At 47.6% G+C, this 25,024-nt stretch overlaps 2 protein-coding genes across 10 annotated transcripts in view; one reads left to right on the top strand and one right to left on the bottom strand.

Annotated features, from left to right (window-relative positions):
- LOC127566690 (ecto-ADP-ribosyltransferase 5-like) overlaps positions 1-3,443 on the bottom strand; it is a 23,374-nt gene extending 19,931 nt beyond the window's left edge. The window contains exon 1 of the mRNA XM_052009253.1: positions 2,960-3,443. The gene's annotated coding sequence lies outside the window, so the exon portion shown is untranslated. The remainder of the gene's footprint in view (positions 1-2,959) is intronic.
- On the top strand, positions 2,900-25,024 carry LOC127566689 (erythroblast NAD(P)(+)--arginine ADP-ribosyltransferase-like). 9 transcript variants are annotated; one of them, XM_052009243.1, is made up of 5 exons: positions 2,900-2,965; positions 3,815-4,027; positions 5,832-6,188; positions 20,932-21,060; positions 23,024-25,024. In XM_052009243.1, exons 4-5 carry the CDS (start codon positions 21,006-21,008, stop codon positions 23,863-23,865), a joined length of 897 nt encoding a protein of 298 aa, XP_051865203.1. In that variant the 5' UTR covers positions 2,900-2,965; positions 3,815-4,027; positions 5,832-6,188; positions 20,932-21,005; the 3' UTR covers positions 23,866-25,024. The 9 variants fall into 9 exon arrangements, with proteins under 9 accessions (XP_051865203.1, XP_051865202.1, XP_051865207.1 ...); XM_052009242.1 differs by lacking the exon at positions 2,900-2,965 and having other exon boundaries at positions 3,735-4,027; XM_052009247.1 differs by lacking the exon at positions 2,900-2,965 and having other exon boundaries at positions 3,735-4,056.

Genomic DNA, 25,024 nt, shown 5'->3' with positions numbered 1-25,024 from the left:
ATCAGTACTGCCTCACAGTTTATCTCTACATCAATACTGTCCCACAGTGGATCACTACATCAGTACTGCCCCAAAGTGTGTCAGTACATCAGTACAGCCCGACAGTATCTCTACAACAGTACTACCCCACAGTGTCACTATATCAGTACTACCCACAGTGCATCACTACATCAGTACTGCCTCACAGTGTGTCATTGCATTAGTACTCCCCTAGAGTGTGTCATTACAACAGTAGTGGCCTGCATACTTAGTACGGGAGAGTGAGTCACACCACCAGTACTTCACAAAATTGTGTCATTTCATCAGTTCTACCACACAGTGTATCGCTATATCAGTACTATCAGCAGTGTGTCACTACATCAGTACTGACCCACAGTGTGACACTATATCAGTACTGGCCACAGAGTGTCACTATATCAGTACTACCCCTCAGTGTATCACTACAACAGTAGTGGCACACAGTGTGTCACTGCGTCAGTACTGCCCCACAGTGTGTCACTACATCAGTACCACCCCACAGTGTATCACTACATCAGTACTGACGCACAGTGTGTCACTACATCAGTACTGCCCAACAGTGTGTCAGTACAACAGTAGTGTCCAACATACCTAGTACGGGAGAGTGAGTCACACCACCAGTACTTCACAAAATTGTGTCATTTCATCAGTTCTACCACACAGTGTATCGCTATATCAGTACTGGCCACAGGGTGTCACTAAATCAGTACTACCCCTCAGTGTATCACTGCAACAGTAGTGACGCACAGTGTGTCACTGCATCAGTACTGCCCCACAGTGTGTCACTACATCAGTGCACACCCCACAGTGTATCACTAGATCAGTACTGACGCACAGTGTGTCACTACGTCAGTACTGCCCCACAGTGCGTCACTACTTGAGTACTGCCCACAGTGTGTCACGGCACCAGTACTACCACACAGTGTGTATCCACATCAGTACTGCCCCACAGTGTGTCACGACATCAGTACTACTCCAAAGTGTCTCACGACATCAGTACTGGCCCACATTGTGTCACTACATCAGTACTACCCCACAGTGTAACTCTACATCAGTACTGCCCCAGAGTGTGTCACGGCAGCAGTACTGCCCCACAGTGTGTCACTACTCAGTACTACCCAACAGTGTGTCACTCCATCAGTACAGCCCGACTGTGTGTCACTACATCAGCACTAACCCAGAGGGTGACACTATATCAGTACTACCTCACAGTGCATCAGTACATCAGTACTGCCCCACAGTGGATCAATACATCGGTACTGCCCCACAGTGCATCACTACATCAGTACTACCCTACTGTGTATCACTACACCAGTTCTAACACACAGTGCATCACTACATCAGTAATGCCCCACAGAGTGTCAATATATCTGTACTACCCCACAGTGTGTCACTACATCAGTACTGCCCCACAGTGTGTCAATACATCAGTACTACACCACAGTGTATCACTACCCAGTAATGCCCCACTTTGTGTCACCACATCAGTACTGTTCCACAGTGATTCACCACATCAGTACTACCCCACAGTGTGTCACTACATCAGTACTGCCCCACAGACAGTCACTACATCAGTTCTTCCCCACAGGGTGTCACTACATCAGGACTGCCCACAGTGTGTCACTGCACATTTACTGCCTAACAGTGTGTCATTACATCCGTAGTACCCCATAGTGAGTCACTACATCAGTTCTGCCCCACAGTGTGTCACTACATCAGTACTGCCCCACTGTGTGTCTCTGCTTCAGTACTACCCCACAGTGTGTCACTACATCAGTACTGCCCCACGGTGTATGGCTACATCAGTACTACCCCACAGTGTCACTACTTCATTACCTCTGCACAGTGTGTCACTACAGCAGTACTGCCCCACAGTGTTTCACTACATCAGTACTGCCCCACTGTGTGTCACTACATCAGTACTGCCCGACAGTATATGACTGCATCAGTACTACCCCACAGTGTCACTGCATCAGTACTGCTGCACACTGTGTCACTACATCAGTACTGCCCCACTGTGTGTCACTACATCAGTACTGCCACACAGTGTTCCACTACATCAGTTCTGCCCCACAGTGTGTCACTACGTCTGTACTGTTCCACAGTGTGTAACTACATCAGTACAACCCCACAGTGTGTCACTACATCAGAACTGCCCCACTATGTGTCACTGCTTCAGTACTACCCCACAGTGTGTTACTAGATCAATACTACCCCACAGTGTATCACTACATCAGTACTGTCCCACAGAGTGTCAGTACATCAGTACTGCCCCACTGTGTGTATCTGCTTCAGTACTACCCCAGAGTGTGTCACTAGATCAATACTACCCCACAGTGTATCACTACATCAGTACTGCCCCACGGTGTATGACTACCTCAGTCCTACCCCACAGTGTCACCACTTCAGTACTGCTGCACAGTGTGTCACTACAGCAGTACTGCCCCACAGTGTTGCACTGCATCAGTACTGCCCCACAGTGTGTCTCTTCATCAGTACTGCCCAACAGTGTGTCACAACGTCAGTACTGCCCAACAGTGTCACTACATCAGTACTGCTGCACAGTGTGTCATTACATCAGTACTACCCCACTGTGTATCTCTACATCAGTGCTACCCTATAATGTGTCACTACATTCGTACTGCCCCATGGTGTATCACTACAACAGTACTACCCAACAGTGTGTCACTACGTCAGTACTACCCCACAGTGTGTCACTGCATCAGTAGTACGCGACGGTGTATATCCACATATGTGGCACCTCACTGTGTATCACTGTATCATTTTTTCACACAGATGTTTGTGAATATCTGGAGCGAGCTGCCAGAGGATGCAGTATAGAGAGTAAAATTACGCCTGAAGGGCACTTGCTTAGGTGCCTGGGAGGGAACGACGCGGAACACTGGCCAAATGCAGGCAAATGAGATCGGCGCTGACAGACCTCACGGTAGGTCGTAAAGGCCCGTCTCTCTGCTGTACATTTCTTGCGATGTTGTGACTTCATGGTTCACTGGTTATGTCCATTCCCAGATAACTTCCCGAAATGCAAAGCCCCGCACCGATCGGGACTGACTTCCATCTCCAACGCTCCGCCCACCTTTCTGTCTGATCGATATCCCGCGAAGCCTTGGTTTAATTTTAAATTTATTTTCTCACTTTTCGCCTTCTTTTCCCTTCTCCTCTTACGTTCTCACTACTTCGATCTCTTTCTGCCCTTTTCCTCCATTCTCTCTCTCTTCTGTATGTACTGACACCCAAAGAAAACCCCGTAAACATTCTTTCACGGCTGGGTGGGTGGGTGGTTTGGTGAAGACTTTGCAAAACTAAACTTAAGTTGCCTTGGAGAGAAACGGCTCTTTATAAACCCGAACGGCACGCTTGCAGCTCTCAGCGCCGATCATTTGGTTCCTGCTACATGCTCCCTGGAAAGCGGTCAACCCACAGGACACTCACGGCAGGAAACGAGAAACTGTTCCTTCTTCAGCCTCACTGGACGATTTGCCGGATACGAGATACGGGGATCACGTGTTACCATGCCTGGACTTCCGTTTTCAAGTGTTCTCTTTCTGGGAAGTTCTGTGTTTACAGTAACTCTACTGGCATTTTTGGGTTGTTGATTCAACAATAGAAAAAAACTCTCAGTTCAGAAGCAGAGTCAGTTCTCATCCCCCTGTGCTGATATTTGCTCCTCCCCCATTTAACCGTAGAAGGCGAAACACAGACTCATTTGCCGCCACTCTCCTGTTTTTTTTTCTACCCGACTGACCTAAGTCACTTAATTTTATATTCTTTTCAGCTTGCAAACTGCTCGCTTCAGCACTTGGGTTTGGGACTTTCTCTGCAACTGTTAGCAGGTGTTTCCGGTTCAGACTGCACTTTTCGAGCGGCCGGAACACTTCTGAGAAAGGCCTGGGCGTTCGGGGGCCCACAGGTTGCAACTGATACCGTGGCGAATCCGGCCCTGACCTGTTCTGCAAAGGAAGTGAATTCTCAGCAGCAACTTCGGCGCGTATGTCTCCCACTTCATGCTCTGTGCCGGTGCGCTCTCTCTTTCTCTCCCAAGGACAGATGCACCAGCATACACACACACACACACACACACACACACACACACACACACACACACACACACACACACACACACACACACACGCACACGCACACAAACACACACATATACACAGTCACACACGCGCTCGCACACACGCATACACGCACGCACACGCACAAACACCCAATCATACACAGACATACACACATACACAAACACATGCACACCCACATGCACACATACATACACACAGACACACACAAATACATACACACATACACGCACACACAAACACACACGCACACAAACGCACGCACGCCCACGCACGCAAGCACATGGACTCCCACCACATATACAAATATAGGCACACTCATGACACACGCACACACACAGAGACGCACAGACACACACATTCACGCACACACACGACACACAGCTTGGGATAGTAGGCAAAAAAGTGACAGATGGAATAGAGCGTAGGGATGTGGTTGTTCACTTTGGGAGGAAGATTAAAAGAGTAGACTATTTTCTAACTGGTGAGAGAGTTCAGAAATCAGAGGTGCGAAGGGACTTGGTGATCCTACTTCAGGATTCCCTTAAGGTTAACTTGCCGGTTGAGTCGGTTGTAAGGAAGGCAAATGCAATGATAGCATTCATTTCGAAAGTACTAGAACATAAAAGCAAGGATTTAATGCTAAGTCTTTATAAGGCGTTGGTCAACCCTCATTTGGGATACTGTGAGCAGTTTTGGGCCCTGTATCTAAGGAAAGATTTGTTAGCCCTGGGAGGGGTCAAAGAAGGTTCAGAAGAATGATCCTGGGGGGTGAAAGGCTTAACATATGAGGAGCGTTTGATGTCTCTGGGCCTGCACTCTGTGGAATTCAGAATCATGGGGTGGTTCTCCTTAAAACCTTCCGGACACTGGAAGGCCTGGAAAGATGTTTCCATCAGTATGAAAGTATAGGATCCGACGCCACATCGTCAGAATCAAGGTCGGTTCCTTTATAACTGAGGTGAGACGGAATGTCTTCAGCCAGAGGGTGGTGAATCTGTGGAATTCATTGGCGGCCAATTCATTGGATGTAATTAAGCAAGCGATTGATAGTTTCCTGATTGGTCACCGGATAAGGTTTACGGGAAGAAGGCGGGACAATGGAGTTGAAAACAATAAGCCATGAAAAATGGCGGAGCAGACTCGATGGGCTGAATGGCCTAATTTTGCTCCTATATCTCCTTGTCTTATGATCTAAGCTGTGGTTGTTTTTCCTGGAGGTTGGAAGTGGAGATTGAGGGTACACGGGATCGGTTATAGTATTATGAGAGGCACAAATAGAGTAGACAGCCGGTATTTTTTTCTCAGAGCTCAAATGTATAATACCAGATGGCATGCATTTAAGGTGAGAGGGTTGATTTCAAAGGAGATGTGCTGGCAAGTTATTTTACACAAGAAGGTGGTGGATGCCTAACGTGTGCTGCCAGGGGTGGTTGTTGAGGTAAATACGAGAGAGGCCTTTAAAAGGCTCTTAGATAGGCACATGAACGTGCAGAGAAGGGAGGGATGTGGTTACTGTGTGGGCAGAAGGGATTCGTTTAGTTCGGCGTTTAATCACCAGTTTAGTTAGCTCGGCACAACGTGGTGGACAGAAGGGCGTTCTCCTGTGCTGCACTGTTCTGTGTTCTGTGTTCCAACTGCAAAGCGGGAGACGGAGCTGAGTGGAAAACGTGTTCTCTGGCCCTCACAGTGGTCGATATGTGTTTACAGAACAGCAAGAAAATGGATTCTCGATGAAGCAGCGTTGCTGTCAGGTTTGAGAGATGTGCCAGGATGTGGTGAGGTGTGCAACGGCCCTTCGGGGGTAACACAAAACATGACGGGGAAGTGTCTGTGATCAACGCCGGGAAAGGGCCATGACAAAGTGCTGAAGCGAGAGGTCTTTGCAGACTCTGCAGAGAGCGTGTCTCAGCGAGGCAGTTGCGGTTCTTCACCAGAAAGCTGATGCTGAGAGAGCTGCACGACCATTTCCGTCGTCTATCGGTGAACTGTCTCACGCTTGCGGCGGGCGGGGGAGGTTGGGGAGTGGTGCGAATGAGGAAAAGTTTGGCTTGGAAACAGTTTAAGGTCAGTGTTCCCCACGCCACAACTTCGGTCCCTCGCCGCCCCGAGAAACACTCTGGGGTTACCGGGTGAATGGAAGATTGCCCAGTCAACAGAGGAGGTGGAAGGAAGGCCGCAGAGGGAGCTTCACGGGGAAGGTGAAGGAGGAGGAGGTCATAGAGGTTATAGCGGAAGGAAGGAAAGAGAGAAGAACTCAGAGGGAGAGAGAGAGCTGGGGGGGAGAGAGAGAGAGAGCAAGATGCATTCCCAGGCTCGTTCCATTGCTAACGTTTGGCTCATATCCCTCTGAACCTCCTCTATGTATTTGCTTGTCCAAGTAGCTTTCACAAGTAGCCTGGGTAGCTCAGTCGGTAGACCACCAGACTTTTAATCAGGAGAGGCTGGAAACAATCAGCTGGTCGAGCAGCTTCTGAGCAGGGAGGAGGAGACTTGATGAATCAGGTGGACGACCCAAGAACAGCAAGTGTGGGGGTGTTCCCCACAGCACTGATCAACCTGATCCTGATGTAGGTGTCAACACATCCCTCCCCGCGCTCTTTATACATTCATAGACAGTTTGTGCAGTGAAACTGGTTCAAAAACTGAATATTAATTTCATAGTCTGTAACACTCTGTAGCCTCTGGCGATCCTGCACATCGGAGCCTCCATACCAGGCAGTAATGCAACCAGTCAGAATGCTCTCCTCCGTACATCTGGAGAAATGTCCAGGAGTCTTTGGTGACAGTGGAAATCTCGTCAAACTCACGACGAAGTAGAGCCGCTGGCGTGCCTTCTTCGTGATTGCATTACTGTGTTGGGCCCAGGATAGATCCTCCGAGATGCTGACTCCCAGGAACATGAAGCTTCTCACGCTTTCCAGCAATGATCCCACAATGAGGACCGTCCCGTGTTCATCAGATTTCCCCTTCCTGAAGTCCTCAATCAGTTCCTTGGTCTTGCCGACGTTGAGTGCGAGGTTGTTGTTGCGACACCACTCAAACAGCCGATCTATCACACTCCTGTACTCTTCCTCGTTGCCATGTTATATACATTAAAACCATTAAAGTTTATTGAAGACTTAGATGTTAATGTAGGGGTATGCTTAGTAATTTTGAAGATGACCCGAAAATATTAACGATGCTGTAGATTGCGAGTCGACTTGAGTTAGGCTGCAGCAGGATATAGGTCTATTGCAACCAAGGGCGGAACAGTGGGAGATGGAATGATATCCCAAAAAAGTGCAAAGTGATGCATTTTGGAAGATCATATAAGAGTAGGACATGAACATTTAAATTGCAAGTTGCCAGGATTGTTGATGAAAGGAATAACATCAGGGTACCAGTTAGTACATCGTTGAAAGTAACAGAACGTATAGGTAGGGGGAGGAAGGCGGATGTAATGCATGTCTTGTCAGCCGTCGCAGAGACTATAAGCGTTAGGGCTTTCTGTTAAGATTCTATGAAACATGGAGTGACCATACCTGGAGTTTGGCGTGCAGTTCTCGTCGCACCTTATTGGAAAGATCTGACTGCACTGGCGACAATGCAGAGGGGTTTCACCAGCATGTTTCCGGGATTGGAGGGCTTTAGTTACGGGGAGAGATTGAATAGCCTAAGATTAACTTCCCTGGAGCGGGGGTCTTTCATGTATTGGTGACGCTGTTATACGAAATAAATCACTAAGCTGCAAAGAGAGCACACAGTATTTTCGAGAATGTTTAGAGGACTTAGGGTACTGAGGAGAGGTTGATCAGGTTTTATTCACTGGAGCGTAGGAGACTGAGAGGTGACATATAGAGGTAAGTAAAATCATGAGGGGAAGAGATGGAGTGAATACACGCAGTCTGGGGAGTAGAGATAACCCTGGGAATTACTGGCCAGTGAGTTTTAGTTCAGTGGTGAGCAGATTACTGGAGAATATTCTCAGACGCAGGATTTATGGGCATTGGGAAAAACAAAGGCTGATTAGGAACAGTCGCCATAGCTTTGTGAGGGGCAGGTCGTGCCTCTCGGGCCTGAATGAATTAATTGTGGATGTAATATTGTTGAAAGTAGAGCAGAGAATGTGGTGTACATGAATTTCTAGTAAGGCGTTTGATGAACTTCCTCATGGAAGACTCGTTCAGAAAGTCAGGAGGCATGAGATCCATGGAAACTTGGCTGTATTGATTCAGAATTAGCTTGTCCTTAGAAGACAGAGGGTGGTGGGATATGGAGTTTATTCTGCCTGGAGGTCAGTGACCAGTGGTGTTCCGCAGGGATCTGTTCTGGGAGGCCTGCACTTCTGTGATTTTTATAAATGACTTGGAAGAGGATGTGGAAGGGTGGGTTCGTAAGTTTTCAGATGACACGATGGTCGGTGGTGTTGTGGATAGTGCAGAAGGTTGATGTAGATTACAACAGGTCATTGATAGAATGCAGAGCCCGACTGAGAAGTGTCAGATGGAGTTCAATCCGGGGAAGTGTGAAGTGATACACTTTGTAAGATCGAATTTGGAAGCAGAATACAAGGTTAATGGCAGGACACTTCGCAGTGTGGAGGAACAGAGGGATCCCGGGGTCCAGGTCCATAGATCCCTCAAGGTTTTCCCGCAGGTTGATCGGGTTGTTAAGAAGGCGTATTCGTCAGTCGGGATATCCAGTTCAAGAGCTGCGTGGTAATGTTGCATCTCAGAAGAACTCTGGTTAGACCAGATGGAGTATTGTGTTCAGTTCTGGCCGCCTCATTATAGGAAGGATGTGGAAGCTTTGGAAAGGGTGCAGAGGAGATTTACCAGGATGGGGCGTGGATTGCAGAGCATGCTGTATAAGTTGAGCGAGCTAGGGCTTTTCTCTTTGGGGAGAAGGAGGATGAGAGGTGACTTGATAGAGGTTTACAAGATGATAAGAGGCATAGATCGAGTGGAAAGTCAGATATGTTTTCCCAGGGCGACAATGGCTAACGCGAGGGGCACAATTTTAAGGTGATTGGAGAACGGTATAGAGGGGATGTCAGAGGTACGTTTTTCTACACAGAGAGTGGCGGGTGCGTGGAACGCACTACCGGAAGATGTGGTGGGGGTAGATACATTAGGGACAATTAAGAGACTTAGACAGCCAAATGAATGACGGAAAAATTGAGGACTATTTGGGAGGGAAGGGTTAGCTGGATCTTACAGCAGGATAAAATGTCGGCACAACATTTCAGGCCGAGAGGCCTACACTATGCCATAATGTTCTACGTTCTTTTCTCAGGCAAAGGGAATCTAAAACCAGAGGGCAGAGGTTTAGGGTGAAAGTGGGAAGATTTAAAGGGGGTCTGAAGGGCAATTTTTCCAGACAGAGGGATTTGGATATATGAAACGAACTGGCAGAGTAAGGGATTAAGTCATGGACTCATACAGCACGGAATCGGGCCTTCCTATTATACAGCTGTGGTATGAATTCCTTACTCTGAAACTCAACACCTCCTAATGACAGCAAGTGATCCATGCGTCTTCTTTACCATTTTATCCACATGCGTAGCCACTTTCAGTGAACTGTGTACCTGGACCCCAAGATCCAGCTGTATCTCAATGCTATTAGGGAGACTACAATTAACAATATACTTTCTCAGTTCATTTGACCTCCCAAAGTGCAACACCTCACATTTGACCGGATTAAACTGCTTCTGGCACTTCTCTGCGCATATATTTAACTGATCTATATTCCAGTTGTATTAATTGATAGTCCTTTACACTGTCCACAACTCACGAATCGAGGTGTCATCCACAAAATTGCTAATCCACCCATTCACATTTTTGTCCAAGTCATTGACATATCTCACAAATAACAGGTCCCAGCACCAATCCTTGCGGAACACTGCTGTTCACAGACCTCCAGTCACAATGACAGCCTACTCTCTGTCTTCTCTGGGCAAGCCAGTTCTGAATCCAGACGTACAATTCACTCTGGATCCCGTGCATCTTTATCTTCTGGATCAACCTACCATGCGGTAATGTCAGATAACTTACTGAAGTTTATGTAGATAACGTCCACTTCCTTACCTTCATCAAACACCTTTGTCACCTCCTCAAAAGCTCGGTCAAGTTTGTAAGGCATGACCTACCCCGCACAAAACCAGGTTGACTGCCGCTGAGCAGGCCGTGCCTTTCCAAATGCCCATAAATCCTATCCATCAGTATCCTCTCCAATAACTTCCCTGCCGCTGACGTGAGGCCCGCAGGCCTATAATTACCTGGAATATTCCTATTTCCCTTCTTGAACAAAGGCAGAATATTTGTTACTCTGCAGTCCTCTTGTATCTCGCCTGTTGCTGGTGAGGACAAAAAGATCTTTCTCAAAGCCCCAGAAATCTCCTCAGTTATTTCCGTCAATATTCTGGGAGATATGCCATCGGGTCCTGGGGATTTATACAACTTAATGCTTTTCAGAAGACCCAGCACTTCCTTCCTCCTTTATCCCAAAATGTCTCTGCACCTTAGCATGCCCCACTCTGTATTCACTGTCCTCCAATTTCTTATCCTCGGTAAATACCGACGCAATGTACTCATTTAGTACCTCAGACACTTGCTCCGACTCCAAGCACAAATTCCCTCCTTCATTCTTGGGTGCACCTACCCTCTTTCTCATAATATAAGTAGAAAATGTCTTGGCATTTTCCTTGACCATGTTCAAGGGCATTTTATAGACCCTTTTGTCCTTCCTAGTCGCCGGCTTGAGCACTTCCCTGCTGTCTGCGGCACGGTAGCGTAGCGGTTAGCGAGTCGGGGTTAGATTCCCGTCGCTGTCTGTAAGGAGTATGTACGTTCTCCTGCGTCTGCGTGGGTTTCCTCCGGGTGCTCCGGTTTCGTCCCACATTCCAAAGACGTACGGGTAGGTTAATTTGGGTTTAAAATGGGAGGCGCGGACTCGTTGGGCCTGTTACCACGTTGTAAATATTTTAAAAAAATTAATCTTAATATTCCACAAGGGCCCAGTCTGATTATTAGCTTCGTAAACCTTCCTGATTGCTTCTGACCAAATTTAGGACCTCCCAAGTCATCCAAAGTTGCCTTATCTTGACATCTTTGTCCTTAGTCCTTACGGGAACATGACGATCCTGAGCTCTCTCAGCTGGTCCTGAAACAAATCTCACTTGTCACAAGTGGGCTTGTCTGACATCAACTGCTCCCCGTCAACGCCCCTTAGCTCCTCTCTTAACCTGTCGTAATTTGCCTTCCTCCAATTTAGCACCTTCCTCAAGACCCAATGTTATCCTCAGTCATAACTTTTCTCTAACTCATAACTGTGGTCACTATTCCCCAAATGTTCACCCACTACCAGTTGTATCAGCTGGCCGGGCTCATTACCCAAACCCAGGTCCACTATGTTCTCTCCTGTAGTTGGACGCTTCACTTACTGTTTCAGGAACCCCACTTGGATGCATTGAGGAAGTCACCCCACTCCACCCTACCCAACCACCACCACCCACCAACCCCAATTTAAGCTTCTGGTATGAAAGAATTTCGTATCATTAAAGGCCGCCACTGTGACAACCCTGCTGTTTCTGAACTTTGCCATAACCGGTCTCCAGATATGTTCCTCCAGCTGTCAGTAACTACTGGGAGGTCCAGATTATAATAGCACCAGTGTAATCCCACGTATCCTATTTCTTAACTACACCCAAATTGCCTATGTGGATGAGCCCCCCAGTATGTCCTCTCTGAGTACTGTTGTGACACTCTCCCTTATCAGAAGTGCAATCTCTTCACTTCGTTTACCTCCCTCCCTATCACGTCTAAAACGGCGAAACCCAGGAACGCTGAGCTGCCATTCCTGTCCCTCACGCAACAAACTCTCTGCAATGGCAACAACGTCGTATTTCCAAGCATTGATGCAGGCTCCGAGTTCATCCTCTTTTTGTGGTTCTTCTTCCTGTGGTGAGGAGTACGAGCTCGGGAGCGGGAAGTATCGTCTGCTGGGGTAAGTATGGCGAGAACCAGAGGGAGAAGCAGTTCAAAGAAAACGTCAGCCCATTTCTGTCGTTCTTGTTGCTGTGGTGAGTTTATAGGCCTGTTGATTAGTTAATTGCACAATTAAGCAACAGCTGCCAATAACAAAGTGTTACGGTCAAGCGACGAGGCCACTTTGGGAGTGGAACAGTGTTAGAAATTCTAGCTTTGGCTCAAGAGGCTTCGGTGTAAAGAGACGGAGTAGGTGAGCGGACGTTTCTGCTAGGTTCTTTTTTTTTCTTTGATATTTGTGATTTTCTTGGCATAGAACAGTGGGAATGACAGTCACGGCAGAAGTATGCTTCTCCTGTAGAATGTGTGAAGTCGAGGATAACTCCAGTGTCTCTGATGACAACACCTCCTGGAAGTGCGTCCACCTGCACCTCCTTACAGACCACGTTAGCGAGCTGGGGCTTCAGCTGGAAGAACTCCGGATCATTCGGGAATCTGAGGATATGATATACAGGAGTTACCAGGAGTCAGTTACACCTAAGTTGCGGGATATAGGTAGCTGGGTGACCGTTAGGGGAGGGAAATGGAATGGGCAGTCGGTACAGGATACTCGGGTGACCGTTTGACTTGATAACAAGTGTATCGATTTGGTTACTGTTGGGAGGATGGGCACGAATCACCGGTGGAGATCCACAGCAGCCGGATCTCTGGCACGGAGTCTGGCTCCGTAGCTTGGAAAGGAAGGGGGTTTTAATAGGAGTGTGATAGTAATAGGGGATTCGTTGGTGAGAGGAACAGACAGGAGACTCTGTTGACAAGAACGACCCTCCCAGATAGTGTGTTTCCTCCCAGCTACCAGGGTCAGGGACGTCTCGGATTGAGTGCACAGTACTCCTAAGGGGGAGAGTGAGCAGCCAGAAGTCGTGCTACACCTTGGCACCAACAGGGATAAAGTCCTTAAGAGCGAGTTTTGGGAGTTCAGAAGGGATTTTAAAAGCAGTACCTCAAGGATATTAATCTCTGAATTATTGCCTGTGCCACACGCCAGAAAAAGAAAGAATAGGACGATAAGGTAGACTAATGAGTGGCTGAAGAGTGGGTGAAGGGGACAAGGCTTCAGATTTGTGGATTGTTGATATCTACTCAGGGGTACATACGACTTGTACAGAGGGACGGGTTACACTTGAACTCGAGAGGGCCCAAAGTTGTTGCGGGCAGGTTTTCTCGAGCTATTGAGGAGGGTTTAAATTAGGTTGGCAGGAGGATGGTAACGGGAGTGTTGATATCTGTTGGGGTAGAAGAAGTTGAGATGTGTACTGAAAATATGACGAAGGATAGGCAGGGGATAGGGCATAAATGCAGTCAGTTTGATGGGTTGAAATGCGAGAAGTGTTAGAAATAAGGGTGATGACCTTAGAGCATGGATAAATACATGACATTACGATGTTGTGGCCGTTATAGAGACTTAGCTGTCACAAGGGCGAGAGTGGCTGCTTGATGTTCCGCGGCTTCCATGTTTCAAAAAAAATAGGAGAGTAGAACGGGTGGGGTGGCGTTGTTATTTAGGGATAGTATCACAGCTGAAGGAAGGGAGGGCACCATAGAGGGATCGTCTATTAAATCAGTGTCGGTGGCAGTCATAAAGTGGAAGGAGGCTATCACTCTATTGTGTGTATTATATAGGTCCGCAAATAGCCACCGGGGCACTGGGGATCAGATAAGTCGGCAGATTTTGGAAAGGTGCAAACATAACAGGGTTGCTGTCATGGGTGACTTTAACTTTCCTAATATTGATTGGAAATATCCTTCTTAAGATATTTTCAATATTCTGGGCATTTAGGAACAGATATGAAGGCAGATAAGGAGAAGATGTAAAAACAACATGGTTGTTCCAGTGAGTGATTTCAACCTCCATAATAGAGACTGGGAATTCCTTGGTGCAAGCGACTTATATGTGACAGAATTTGTTAGGTGCATCCAAGAGGGTTTCTTAAGTCAGTATATGTATAGTCCAACGAGAGGCGGAACCGTACAAAATCAAGTACTGGGAAATTAACCTGGCCACATGACTTGCCTTTCATTGGGAGAATATTTTCGGAACAGCGATCACAACTCCTGAAGTATCAAGCTAGCGTTGAGTATTAAATTAGGACAGGGCAAACTACCAGGGTGTCAGGCAGGATCTGGGGGGGTTAATTGGGAACAGTTGTTTTTTTTTTGGGAAAGTCCACATCTGGCATGTGTTGGGTGTTTAAGGACCAAGTGCATAGAGTACAGGATAGGTGTGTTCCTGTACGAAGGAAGGACAACAAGGCAGAGTAAGGGAACCTTGGATGTCGAGAGAGGTGGCGAATTCAGTCAAGATGAAAAAGGAAGCGTATCTAAGATCTGAGGATCGAAGATCAAACGGAGCCCTTGAGGATTATAAAAAGTTAGAAAATAACTCTGAAAGGGAATTGACTGAGCCAGGAGGGGCCATGACAAGTGCTTGGAAAGTAGGATGAAGGAGAATCCTAAGATATTCTGGACGTTCGTCAAGAGCGAAAGGATAACTCGGGAATGGGCAGGGATACTCCAGGGGAGATCATGTTCTTGGAGGGGGAGGATGTGGGCGAAGTCCAAACCGAGTATGTTGCATCAGTATTTACCAAGCAGAAGGACGTGGAGGACACGGAGCCTAATTAGCGTGGACTGTGCTAATATGCTAGGGCGTTTTGGGATGACGAAAGAGGTAATGTTTGGTCCCTTGAAGAAAGTTAATGCGGATGGCCCCAGGACCTGATGGGATATACCCCATGTAACTGAGAGAGTCAAGAGATGAGATTGCTGTGGCCGGGACCATGATCTTCGTGCCCTTTCTAGCCACAGTCGCAGTCCAGGACGACTGGCGAGAAGCTAATCTTGTTCCCTTATTCAAGAAGGGAAATGCGGATAATCCTGGACACTATAGACCGATAACTCTCGTCAGTTTTCGGGAAGCTATTGTAGAAGAATCTTAGGAATGGGATTTATGAGCATTTGGAAAACCATGGCTTAATTAGGGACAGTCAGCGTGACTTTGTGCGGGGCTAATAGGTCTTTACGACTTGACTGAGTTTGTTTGAGGAGGTTACAACGTTGATTGGTGAAGCCAGACCTGTGAATATTGTCTACTAAGGTCCTTCAAGGTAGGTTGATCTCAAAGATTAAGATGCAGGGGAACCAAGGTGAATTTGCCGTTTACATTCAGAATTCGCTCTTCCATAGAACAGGATAGTGGTCGATGGGACTTATTCTGGCTGAAGGTCCGTGACCAGACGTGTACAGCAGTGATCCGTAGTGGGACCTCTGCTGTTTGTGATGTATATATACATGACCTGGATGGAAATGTAGATGGGTGGGTTACTAAATTCTCAGACCATATAAAACGAGTGCAGAGCTCCCTAAAATTGGCCGCACAGGTTGATAAGGTGATAAAGGAAGCCTACGGTATGCTTGCTTTTATCAGTTAAGACACTGAGTTCAAGAGTCAGGAGGTGATGTTGCAGCTGTATGAAACTCTACTTCGCCACACTGGAGTATTGCATTCGTTTCTGGTCTCCCCATTACAGGAAGGATGCGAAGGCTTTGGAGAAGGAGCAGAAGAGGTTTACTAGGATGCTTCCCGGAATAGAGAGGGAGTTTGATAAATCCGGGTTGCTTTCTCTAGCGCGGCGGAGGCTGAGGGGAGACCTGACAGATGTTTATAAGACGATGAGAGGCATAGATACAGTAGACAGCCGGGATCTTTTTTTTCCAGGGTGGAAATGTTTAATAATAGAGGGCGTACATTTTAAGTGAGGGGAGTAAATTCAAAGGAAATGTGGGGTGAAACTTTATTTTACACAGAGCGGTGGGCGTCTGGAATGTGCTGCCAAGGGTGATAGGGGAGGCAGATACGATAGAGGCGTTTAAGAGGCCCTTAGGCACAGGAATGTGCAGAGAATGGGAGATGTGGACGTCCTGGGAGAAAGGACTAGTTTAGTCTAATTACCAGTTCAATTAGTTCGGTTACTTCGTGGGCCCAAGTACCTGCTCCGGTGCTGTATTGTTCCATGAGATGTACGAAGCATGTTTACGATAGAGTGGTGGGTGCCTGCAATACGCAGTCAAGGATAGTGGTATTTAAGAGACTCTTAGATGGGCACAGGAATATGCAGAGAATGGTGGAGTGTGGACATTGCGAAGTCAGACGGGATTAGCTTAGTTATGCATTTAATTTCCAGTTTGGACGGAAGAACATGTTCCTTTGCTGAAGCATTCTATGCACTCTCTCTCTTGCTCTGAAAATTGGTGTGTAGTGGCCAGGGGTGAAAGATATATGATATTGCAACAGGATATAGATGACGGGGGTCTGCGAATGGCAGATGGTATTTAAAACGGACAAATATGAAAGTTGCTGATTGGTTGGTTAAAACGGGATAGGACTTGCACAGTGAGAAGCAGGACCATGGCGTGTGTTGTCTTTGGTGTGGAAGTATAGATTGAAAGATTTTGAGGCGGGTACAATCACAAAGTTTAAAACACATATTGAAAGCTATATGGAGAGGAATGGTTCCGAGGGTTCCGGGCCAAACTCAGTCAATGGGACCAGTTCATGCAGGCAACTTGGTCAGCAAGGCAAGGACGAATTGGACGCAAGAGTCTGTTTCTGTGCTGCATGGCCCTCTGTCTGGCTGTCGGCTCTCTGGTTGTCGGCTCTCTATACATTCATCCGCTGACGCCTTTCAACAGTACAGGTAACTTCAGTGATTCTTCAAGCAACGATTCCCTCACACCGTGTGTAGGTATCGATTACAAGCTGCCTGGGGGAGTCTCAGAAAATTGCTCAAACGAACAGTTCCGCAAGCTGACCAGATTGTATTGTTGCAGATAATCAATTCATGTTGCAACAGGAATTGATGAGGCACAGAGAGGATCTGTATAAACTGACAAATACCTTTATTGGTTCGCTTAAGAACAAACACGCAAGTCATACAAAAGTAAATGCCTGTGCGCTCACCCACACTCCGTTTCACTCACCCTCCATGAACAGTTAAAGAATAGAAAAGGGATAGGTGTTCACGCTGGCCATGCATATTGGTATTGGGATTGGTTTATTATTGTCACTTGTACCGAGGTCCAGTGAAAAGCTTGTCTTCCAAACCGAAAGTACAGGTCAGTTCATTACACAGTGCAGTTACACTGAGTTGCTACAAAGTGCATTGAGGTAGTACAGGTAAAAACAGTAACAGTACAGAGTAAAGTGTCACAGCTACAGAGAAAGTGCAGTGCAATGAGGTGCAAGGTCACAACAGGGTAGATCGTGAGGCCATAGGCCATCTCATTGTATAAGGGAACTGTTCAATAGTCTTATCACAGTGGGGTAGAAGCTGTACTTAAGTCCGGTGGGACGTGCCCTTAGGCTCCTGTATCTTCTACCCGATGGAAGAGAAGAGAAGAGAGAATGGCCCGGGTGGGTGGGGTCTTTGATTATGCTGGCTGCTTCACCGAGACAACGAGAGGTAAAGACAGCGTCCAAGGAGGGGAGACTGATGTCCGTGATGCGCTGGGCTGTGTCCACAACTCTCTGCACTTTCTTGCGGTCTTGGGCAGACCAGTTGCCGTACCAAGCCGTGATACATCCAGATAGGATGTTTTCTATGGTGCATCGGTAAAAGTTGGTGAGAGTCAAAAGGGACAAACCAAATTTCTTTAGCCTCCTGAGGAAGTAGAGGCGTTGGTAAGCGTTCCTTCTGATCCCGACGTAATCTGCACGTTTCCAACGTGGGCTCGTGGACTTGCGCGATGGTTGGTCTCCAGAGTTTTCGCTGCTTCTGCACCCAAAATGCTCCATTCCTATCCACTTTCTTGTTAGATCGAATTGTTCTGTTTCAATTACGTTGGCTCAGGCTCATCTGACTGGCCTGTGCCGGGTTATCATTAGACCTGGCCCAAGGCTACAACCAGTATTGCCGTATTGCTCTTTCACCAGACTCGTGTCCCGTGTCTCTGCCTGAGAGATACCAGCTCAAACCACTTGAGCCAGGTCAGCCAAACACTGGGCTCACGTTACTTCAGGTCACAGGCTGTTCTTTCCACAAGCCTGCCATTTCTACCTGACCAAAATCAACAGCTTCTTATTTGGAAATGATCTCAGGCTTGGCAAATCTTCGGCAGGAACCTCACTGTGTCCACTTTCAGTTGTCTCTGATCAAGATCAAAGCATCCCTGATCAACAGCCAGTTCACCAAACAGCTCACAAAATGGAAGCCTCCATTACCTCGGCCACATGGAAAGACAAACATTTGGTTTGTCTTCGTCCAGTGCCCTTGGCTCAGTTCATTTCGTTGATTTGCAGATTTTAGCTCCTTTTGTAGAACTGGGTGAAACAAATCAAAAGGATAATAAATCCAACGAAACTGGAATTTGTTGCGTTTCTGCTCGGAAATCACGTGAGATGTTAAACATCGTCACACCGGATGTAAAGCCCGGGAGTAGAACTGATAAGCGAACTGTGAATTAGATGCGCGTACTTTTGGGCTGGAAGAGATGACTGGTTGGCAAAGTGGCAGGTTGAAGTGAGTTCTGCAGATTTCCTCCTCCCTCGCGCACCAATCCACTGCTCTATGTTACTGTGTGAGACAGTTTCGGTGCCGAAATAGTTAAGAGTGGGTTCGCGGGTAAAGCACACAGAAGACGAGGGAGAGGTGGCGTCAGAGGTCATGAGCGAGGGAGGGGGAGGAGGAGGGAGAAACAAGATGGGGGCGGACAGACAAGCAGAGGAAAGAGAGCGTGTGAGAGGCAGATCGGAGTGTACGGCGAGACAGTCAGGTAAAGAGGACGGAGAGACGGAATGGGGATGGATGGATGGAGAAACGAGAGAGAGAGAGAGGGTACTAAAAGGAGATCTGGGCGTGCAGAGAGTAAGCAGAGAGACAGACAGACAGAGAGAGAGACTTTGCTACTCGGTGTGTGTTGCACAAGTTGTATTTGTCATCTCTATCAACCGAATTACCTTCCTCTCCTCCGTGTAGCCGCGAGGTCTGGCGGGGGGGTGAGGGGGGGGTGGTGGGGGGTGGCGACGGGTCGGGAGAGTGGAGAGCTTCTGCGGATTTCCAGAGCTGGTGTCCGCAGCCTGGGCCGGTTGTCCGTCCGGGAACCACGGTCGGGAACGCGGGTTCTGCACGACTGCAACATCGAAAGGTTTACACATAATCTGAAACTGATAATCAAAATTTGCTCCATACATTCAAGGGTTATCACTGTACGTCCTTCATAGCCTTCATAGAGCCACATTTTCTTCTCTTGTTTTTGGTTAGCCGCGCTGAGATCGAGGGCCAATCCATGAATTTGCACCGATAACTGTTGTGCAAAAGAGTTCCGAACTTCCACCATTCTCTGTGTGCAGGAGATCTCCCCAAGAAACCTCATACCGAAAATCCAGGCTGTTAACCTCGGGCCAAGCGCTGCTGGCCCGACACTGACTAATTCCAGTAGATTGTTTTTTCTTTCTGCAATCATCCAGCGATTTTCCTTTAACGTCTGGGAATAAAGATCTCCTCTGAACTTTTTAAATCCCGATTCTATCACTAACCGTAATTGGACATTTAGCATCGTTTAGGTGAGAGGTAACAGTCTTTTCCCCAGGGCAGTGGCGGCCCTTGGAGGAATGTTGTCCGAACGCAGGAAATTGGAACCAGCTGGGTGGGCACAGTGGTCAGTATGGAGTGTTTGGGCCGAAGGTCCTGTATCCGTGCTGTATTTCTCTGTGACTCCATGAATGTAAGACGGTGGTGAGACGGCAGTTTGAGTGTTGTGTACAGACATGGTCGCCCTGAAATAGGAGAAAGACGTCCTTCATCAGGAAGTGGTGCAGGGAAGATTCACGAGGATGTTCCCAGGACACAAGCTGCTGAGTTGATAAGAAGATGTAAAGCAGGTTAGGTCTTTATTCCTTGCGGTGTAAAAGATTGAGGGGTGACCATACAGAAGAGCATGCAATCATGACGGGGTGAACTCACATTGTCTTTTTTCCCCCGGGAAAGAGGAACTAAAATCTAGAGGGCACAGGTTTAAAATGAGAGGTGAAAAAATTTAAGAGACCTGAGGGGCAACTTTTTCACGCAGTGGGTGGTGTGATTATGGAACCAGCTGTCAGAGGAAGGGAAGTGGTTGAGACAACAACAACATCCAAAAGACATTTGCATAAGTAAATGGATAGGAGGGGTTGGGAGGGATATGGGTCAAAGGCGGGCAAATGGTACTAGCTTAGTGAGCACCCATGTCAGCATGGACGATTTCGGCCGAATAGCCTGTTTCCGTGTTGTATTAATCTATGGCTTTCTGCGCGGGGCGATAGAGGTCGCGGCTGGAGGAGAGCTGCAGATTCTGGGCTGTAAAGGATAAGTCCGAGACACTCAGGGGACATCTGTGGAAAGCGAAGCAATATTTCTGGACGGAAACTCTTTCTCGGAGCTGGGGACGAGGGGTAAAGTAAAAGATTTGTGTGGAGGAGAAAATGGCGAGAGGATTGTATTAGACAAAACAACATCTGGATCAGGTTGAGATCAAGATCATTGAGTTAATGGGGAAGATGGAATGCGATTAAGTTTGTTTTTGTCGAACTTTTCTGTTACTCACAGCAGCAACGTGGATTACGTAGCGGAGAGAAAAACCTGGGGTGAATTCCATATTGATTTAATTCTATCCATGCATCCGTAGTGTTTGGAATGTTATTGACGAGTTACCGACACCTCCCGCCTATAGAAATAGGAACTTTCAAAGTCTTTGCTTTTCAGATTTACTGGATCCTGCATTTAACCTACAAACATTCGTTTCACCAGGTTAATCTTCAGTGAAAGGAAGATCCCCTCACAACCCCGTTAGTCGAGAGGAACGTGTTCTTCCTTCGCCAATAATGGATAAAACTCGATGTATCCTCCTGTTTGTGATCTCTATTATACTGTTAGTTGGTAAGTATCTTCATTCTGTACACAATACGATCAACAAGAGTTTTAAAAGGTTCGATATTGGTCGGTTGCATTTCGCCGCACTTCCTTGTTCCACTGTTGAGCCTGTGAAGGCGGGACCAGGGGTTTTAAGTTAAGATAATATATCTTTATTAGTCACATGTAAATCGAAAAACTCGGTGAAATACAACTTTTTGCGTAGTGTTCTGGAGGCAGCCCGCGAGTGTCACCACGCTTCCGGCGCCAACACAGCCTGCCCACAAATTCCTAACCAGTACCTGTTTGGAATGTGGCAGGAAACCGGAGCACCCGGAGGAAACCCACGGGTTCACGGGGAGAACGTACAAACGTTTTACACAGAGCTGCCGGAATTAAACCCTGGTCGCTGGCGCTGCAGTGAAGTCTCTCTGACCGCGACACTACTGTGGCTTCCCAAATTCCCGAAGCACTCTCCATCACCCACCGGGATCGCAACTGATGCGCGATATACCCCCAAAACCCATCCCTGGCGGCTGTTGATTATTTTTTTCTGTTCAGCTGAAACCCATCAAAATCAGCTGTTACAGTATTATCTCATGGGGCAACAATTTCAGTTCTCTGAAGAGATTTCCAAGGCTCCCCGTCACGCACCGGAAAGAGGGACCGAGTTTTCACTTTGGAAAAGCCGGACATGACTTATTCGCCCCCTCCCTCTGGGTTTTGTTCAACCGGCCGACACTTACTAGTCACATCCCTGGTCAAGTCACCTCTTCACCCAGGAATGCAACGTGAGAGTGCGCGAGTTCCACACGGAACCGAAAGAATGTGACACCCAACCCATTGGGATGGGGGTTGCTCGCGCCGCAATGACGTCCCACGTGACCGATCAGCAGGGGAACCTCCGGGGGAACAGGGGTCAGGACCACGGTTTCGGTGCCTAGAGAACGGTGAGTGACTCTAATTGGATGACCACGCTGGAGGGCAGAGTCCGTCTGCCTGCCCTTCGCCGTGAGTTACTGGTGAGTAACGTGGACGGAGTGTTTACGCTGTTGTTGGCTCACCCGTACATCACCCAGCGAGAAGGTGCACGTATACAATCCCCCAAACTTCACCCTATTACTTCAGTGTCGGCTCAATATCTTATTTTCGAAATCTAAGGACCTGCAGCGCCTTTTGTAACTGACACTGACGAAGAGTTAAAGAATCAGTGAGCGCGGATGCAAGCCCTTCGGCCCTCGAAGGAGATTTGCGGTAAGGATCAGGAGATTAGGGGACATCTGGAGGGGCCTTTTTAATCCCTCAGAGAGAGAGGTTAGTAGCTCCAATATACTTCCAGAGATGCTGGTGGAAGCAAAATCGCTGACAGTACTAAACAGTCGACGTCTGTTATATTGCAACAACGGCAACATGTAGACCAGCCCCGACCCAGATACTAACTGGTTTTGAAGCAGTTAGGATAATGGATAGTAGTCAGTGTTCGCTTCGATCGCAACGCCGCCTCTCCATCAGCTGTACGTGATTCCTGCTTCTTTTTTAGGTATTTATTAGTCACATGTACATAGAAACACAGTGAAATGTCTCTTTTGGCGTTACTGAGAATGTGCTGGGGGAGCAGAGCGCAAGTGTCGCCACTCTTCCAACGCCAACACAGCATGCCCACAGCTCCTAACCCGTACGTCTTTAGAATGTGGGACGAAACCGGAGCACCCGGGGAAAACTCAAAAGAAGAGTTTACAAACTTTTACAGACAGTGGCGGCAATTGAATCCGGGTGGCTGACGCTGTGATAGCGTTACGGAAATCGCGAAACTACCGCTTCTGTCCTCTTGCAGGTGGGGAGACTCTGGCTTTTAGCGCTGGATGTCAATGTCCCCATTAGATCATCCTAAATATCTTATCCTTGTGTATTCACCTCTGTGGATTAAATTCTCCAGCAGGACTGCAGTGATTCATGTTATCTCAAATTCCTGTTTATTTTCCCCTCCCAGGTGGTGTATCCATCGGCGTTTATTTTGCAACTCGTTGTGACTACCTGGGCATGGAGGAGAACTCTGCCGCTTACCTGTTTACCCAGAGCGAAGCATCCGATCAGTTGGCCATCGGATATCTCCAGAAGGAGCAAAAGAATAGCAAAGTATTTAGCTGCACGTGGAATGAAGCAATGAAGAAAAGGAGAGACAACCAGCGTCTTCGCCATGTCACAGTACCCGATGGACTCAAAGAGCAACACTTGTTGGCCGTCATTGCCTATACGTTGCCGCCGATTGGGAAATGCGGAAACTTTTCCAATGACTTCAAAAAGGCGATTAAATCGTCCGGAAGGAGCAACAGGGACTATCAGAAATTCCCGTTTAAGAGTTTCCATTATCTTCTGTCTGTTGCCCTCGAGAAACTGAGAGGGATCTCGGGCAGTGCGCCCCCGCACATCTACAGAGGGGAGAGCAAATATTCCTGCTGTAAGGTGGGAACACTAATGAGATTTGGATATTTCGCTTCCTCTTCGAAGAGTAATGACGTCGCCAACGATTTCGGGAAAGGAACCACGTTTACCATAAACTCAAAGTATGGCGTCAGCATAGAGAAATACTCAGTTAACGAACGTCAGCATGAGGTGCTGATTCCTCCCTATGAAAAGTTCAACATCACGGCAATCTCCAAACGGAGTGACGGGGTTGACATTTCTCTCAGGGCGGCGGGTGTAGAATGGATCCCGGTGAAGGTGGAGCGGGACGAACAAGGCGGCATGCGGGTGGTGCGTAGTGATGGGGCGCCCATTGCCGCAGTGGCGGGGCTGTGCATCCTGGCGCTGCTCGGTCCCATTTCCGTGTAAGGTTCACGCAGAACGTTCGCACCTTCAGGTTATATTTCAACCGAGCTTAGACCATATGTGCAGAATAAGGCTTTTCGGCGCATCGAGTCTGCTTTGCTATTCCGTCATGGCTGATTTAATTTTCGCTCTCAACCCCATTCTCCTGCCTTCTCCCTGTACCCTTTGACGCCCTTAATAATGGAGAACCTATCAACCTCCACTTTAAATATACCAAAAGACCAGGCCTCCACAGCCGTCCAACACCAGCAGATTCTTCCTTAGATGGGGACCGCAAACTTCTCACAGTACTCTAAATGTGGTCTCGCCATTGCTTTATACTGCCTCAGCAGTACGACCTACCCGTATCTGCATGGGCTTCCTCCCACATTCCAAAGATATACGGTTTAGGAAGTTGTGTACATCCTATGTTGGCGCCGGAAGCGTGGCGACACTTGCGGGCTGCCCCAGTGCACCCTACGCAAAAGATGTATTTCAATGCGTGTTTTGATGCACGTGTGACTAATAAAGATATCGTATCTTATTCTAGTCCTTTCTAAATGAATGCTAACATTGCATTTGCCTTCCTTACTAACGACTCAAACTGCAGGTTAACCTTCAGGGAATCCCTCAGCTGGAGTCCCGATTTCCGAATTCGCTCCCATTTAGAAAATAGTCTACGACTTTATTCCTTCTACCAAATTGCATTACCGTACACTTCCTGCACCATTCTTCAAAATATTGCCCTTTTTGCGGAAAATACAGCAGAAATGATAAACAGCGCAAACTAAATTGCTGGAAACACATAAAAGGTCAGGCAGCATGTGCGGAAGTGAAGCATGGTCTAACATTTCAAGTCGGAGACCGTTCGTCTGGTTTCGGCTGAGGATCTGGCGATGGCTTCTTGAAACATTGAACATAGAACAGTACAGCACAGTACCGGCCCTTCGGCCTTCAATTTTCTGCCCACATAGTTAATCCCTCCCACCTATAGAACACCCGTATTCCTCTCATTCATATACCCATCCCAGCCCCTCTTCAAAGCCCCCAATGAATTTGCTTCCACCACCCTATCAGGCAACGCACTCCATGTAACTGCACTGTGTAATGTATTGATCTGTGCGATCGGTTTTTATGATCAAGCTTTTCACTGTACCTCTATACAAGTGACAATAATAAACCA

This window comes from Pristis pectinata, chromosome 44, assembly GCF_009764475.1.
Source record: "Pristis pectinata isolate sPriPec2 chromosome 44, sPriPec2.1.pri, whole genome shotgun sequence".
In the NCBI taxonomy this organism is placed as follows: Eukaryota; Metazoa; Chordata; class Chondrichthyes; order Rhinopristiformes; family Pristidae; genus Pristis; species Pristis pectinata.
The sequence above is the reverse complement of the archived record's forward strand: the minus strand, read 5'-3'. Positions and strand labels throughout refer to the sequence as shown.

Excerpts from the sequence above, each read along its gene's own strand:
- LOC127566689 (XM_052009243.1), top strand. The coding sequence starts at position 21,006 with ATGGATAAAACTCGATGTATCCTCCTGTTTGTGATCTCTATTATACTG. Across the intron at positions 21,061-23,023 it reads CTCTATTATACTGTTAGTTG|GTGGTGTATCCATCGGCGTT; the intron begins GTAAGTATCTTC and ends TTCCCCTCCCAG.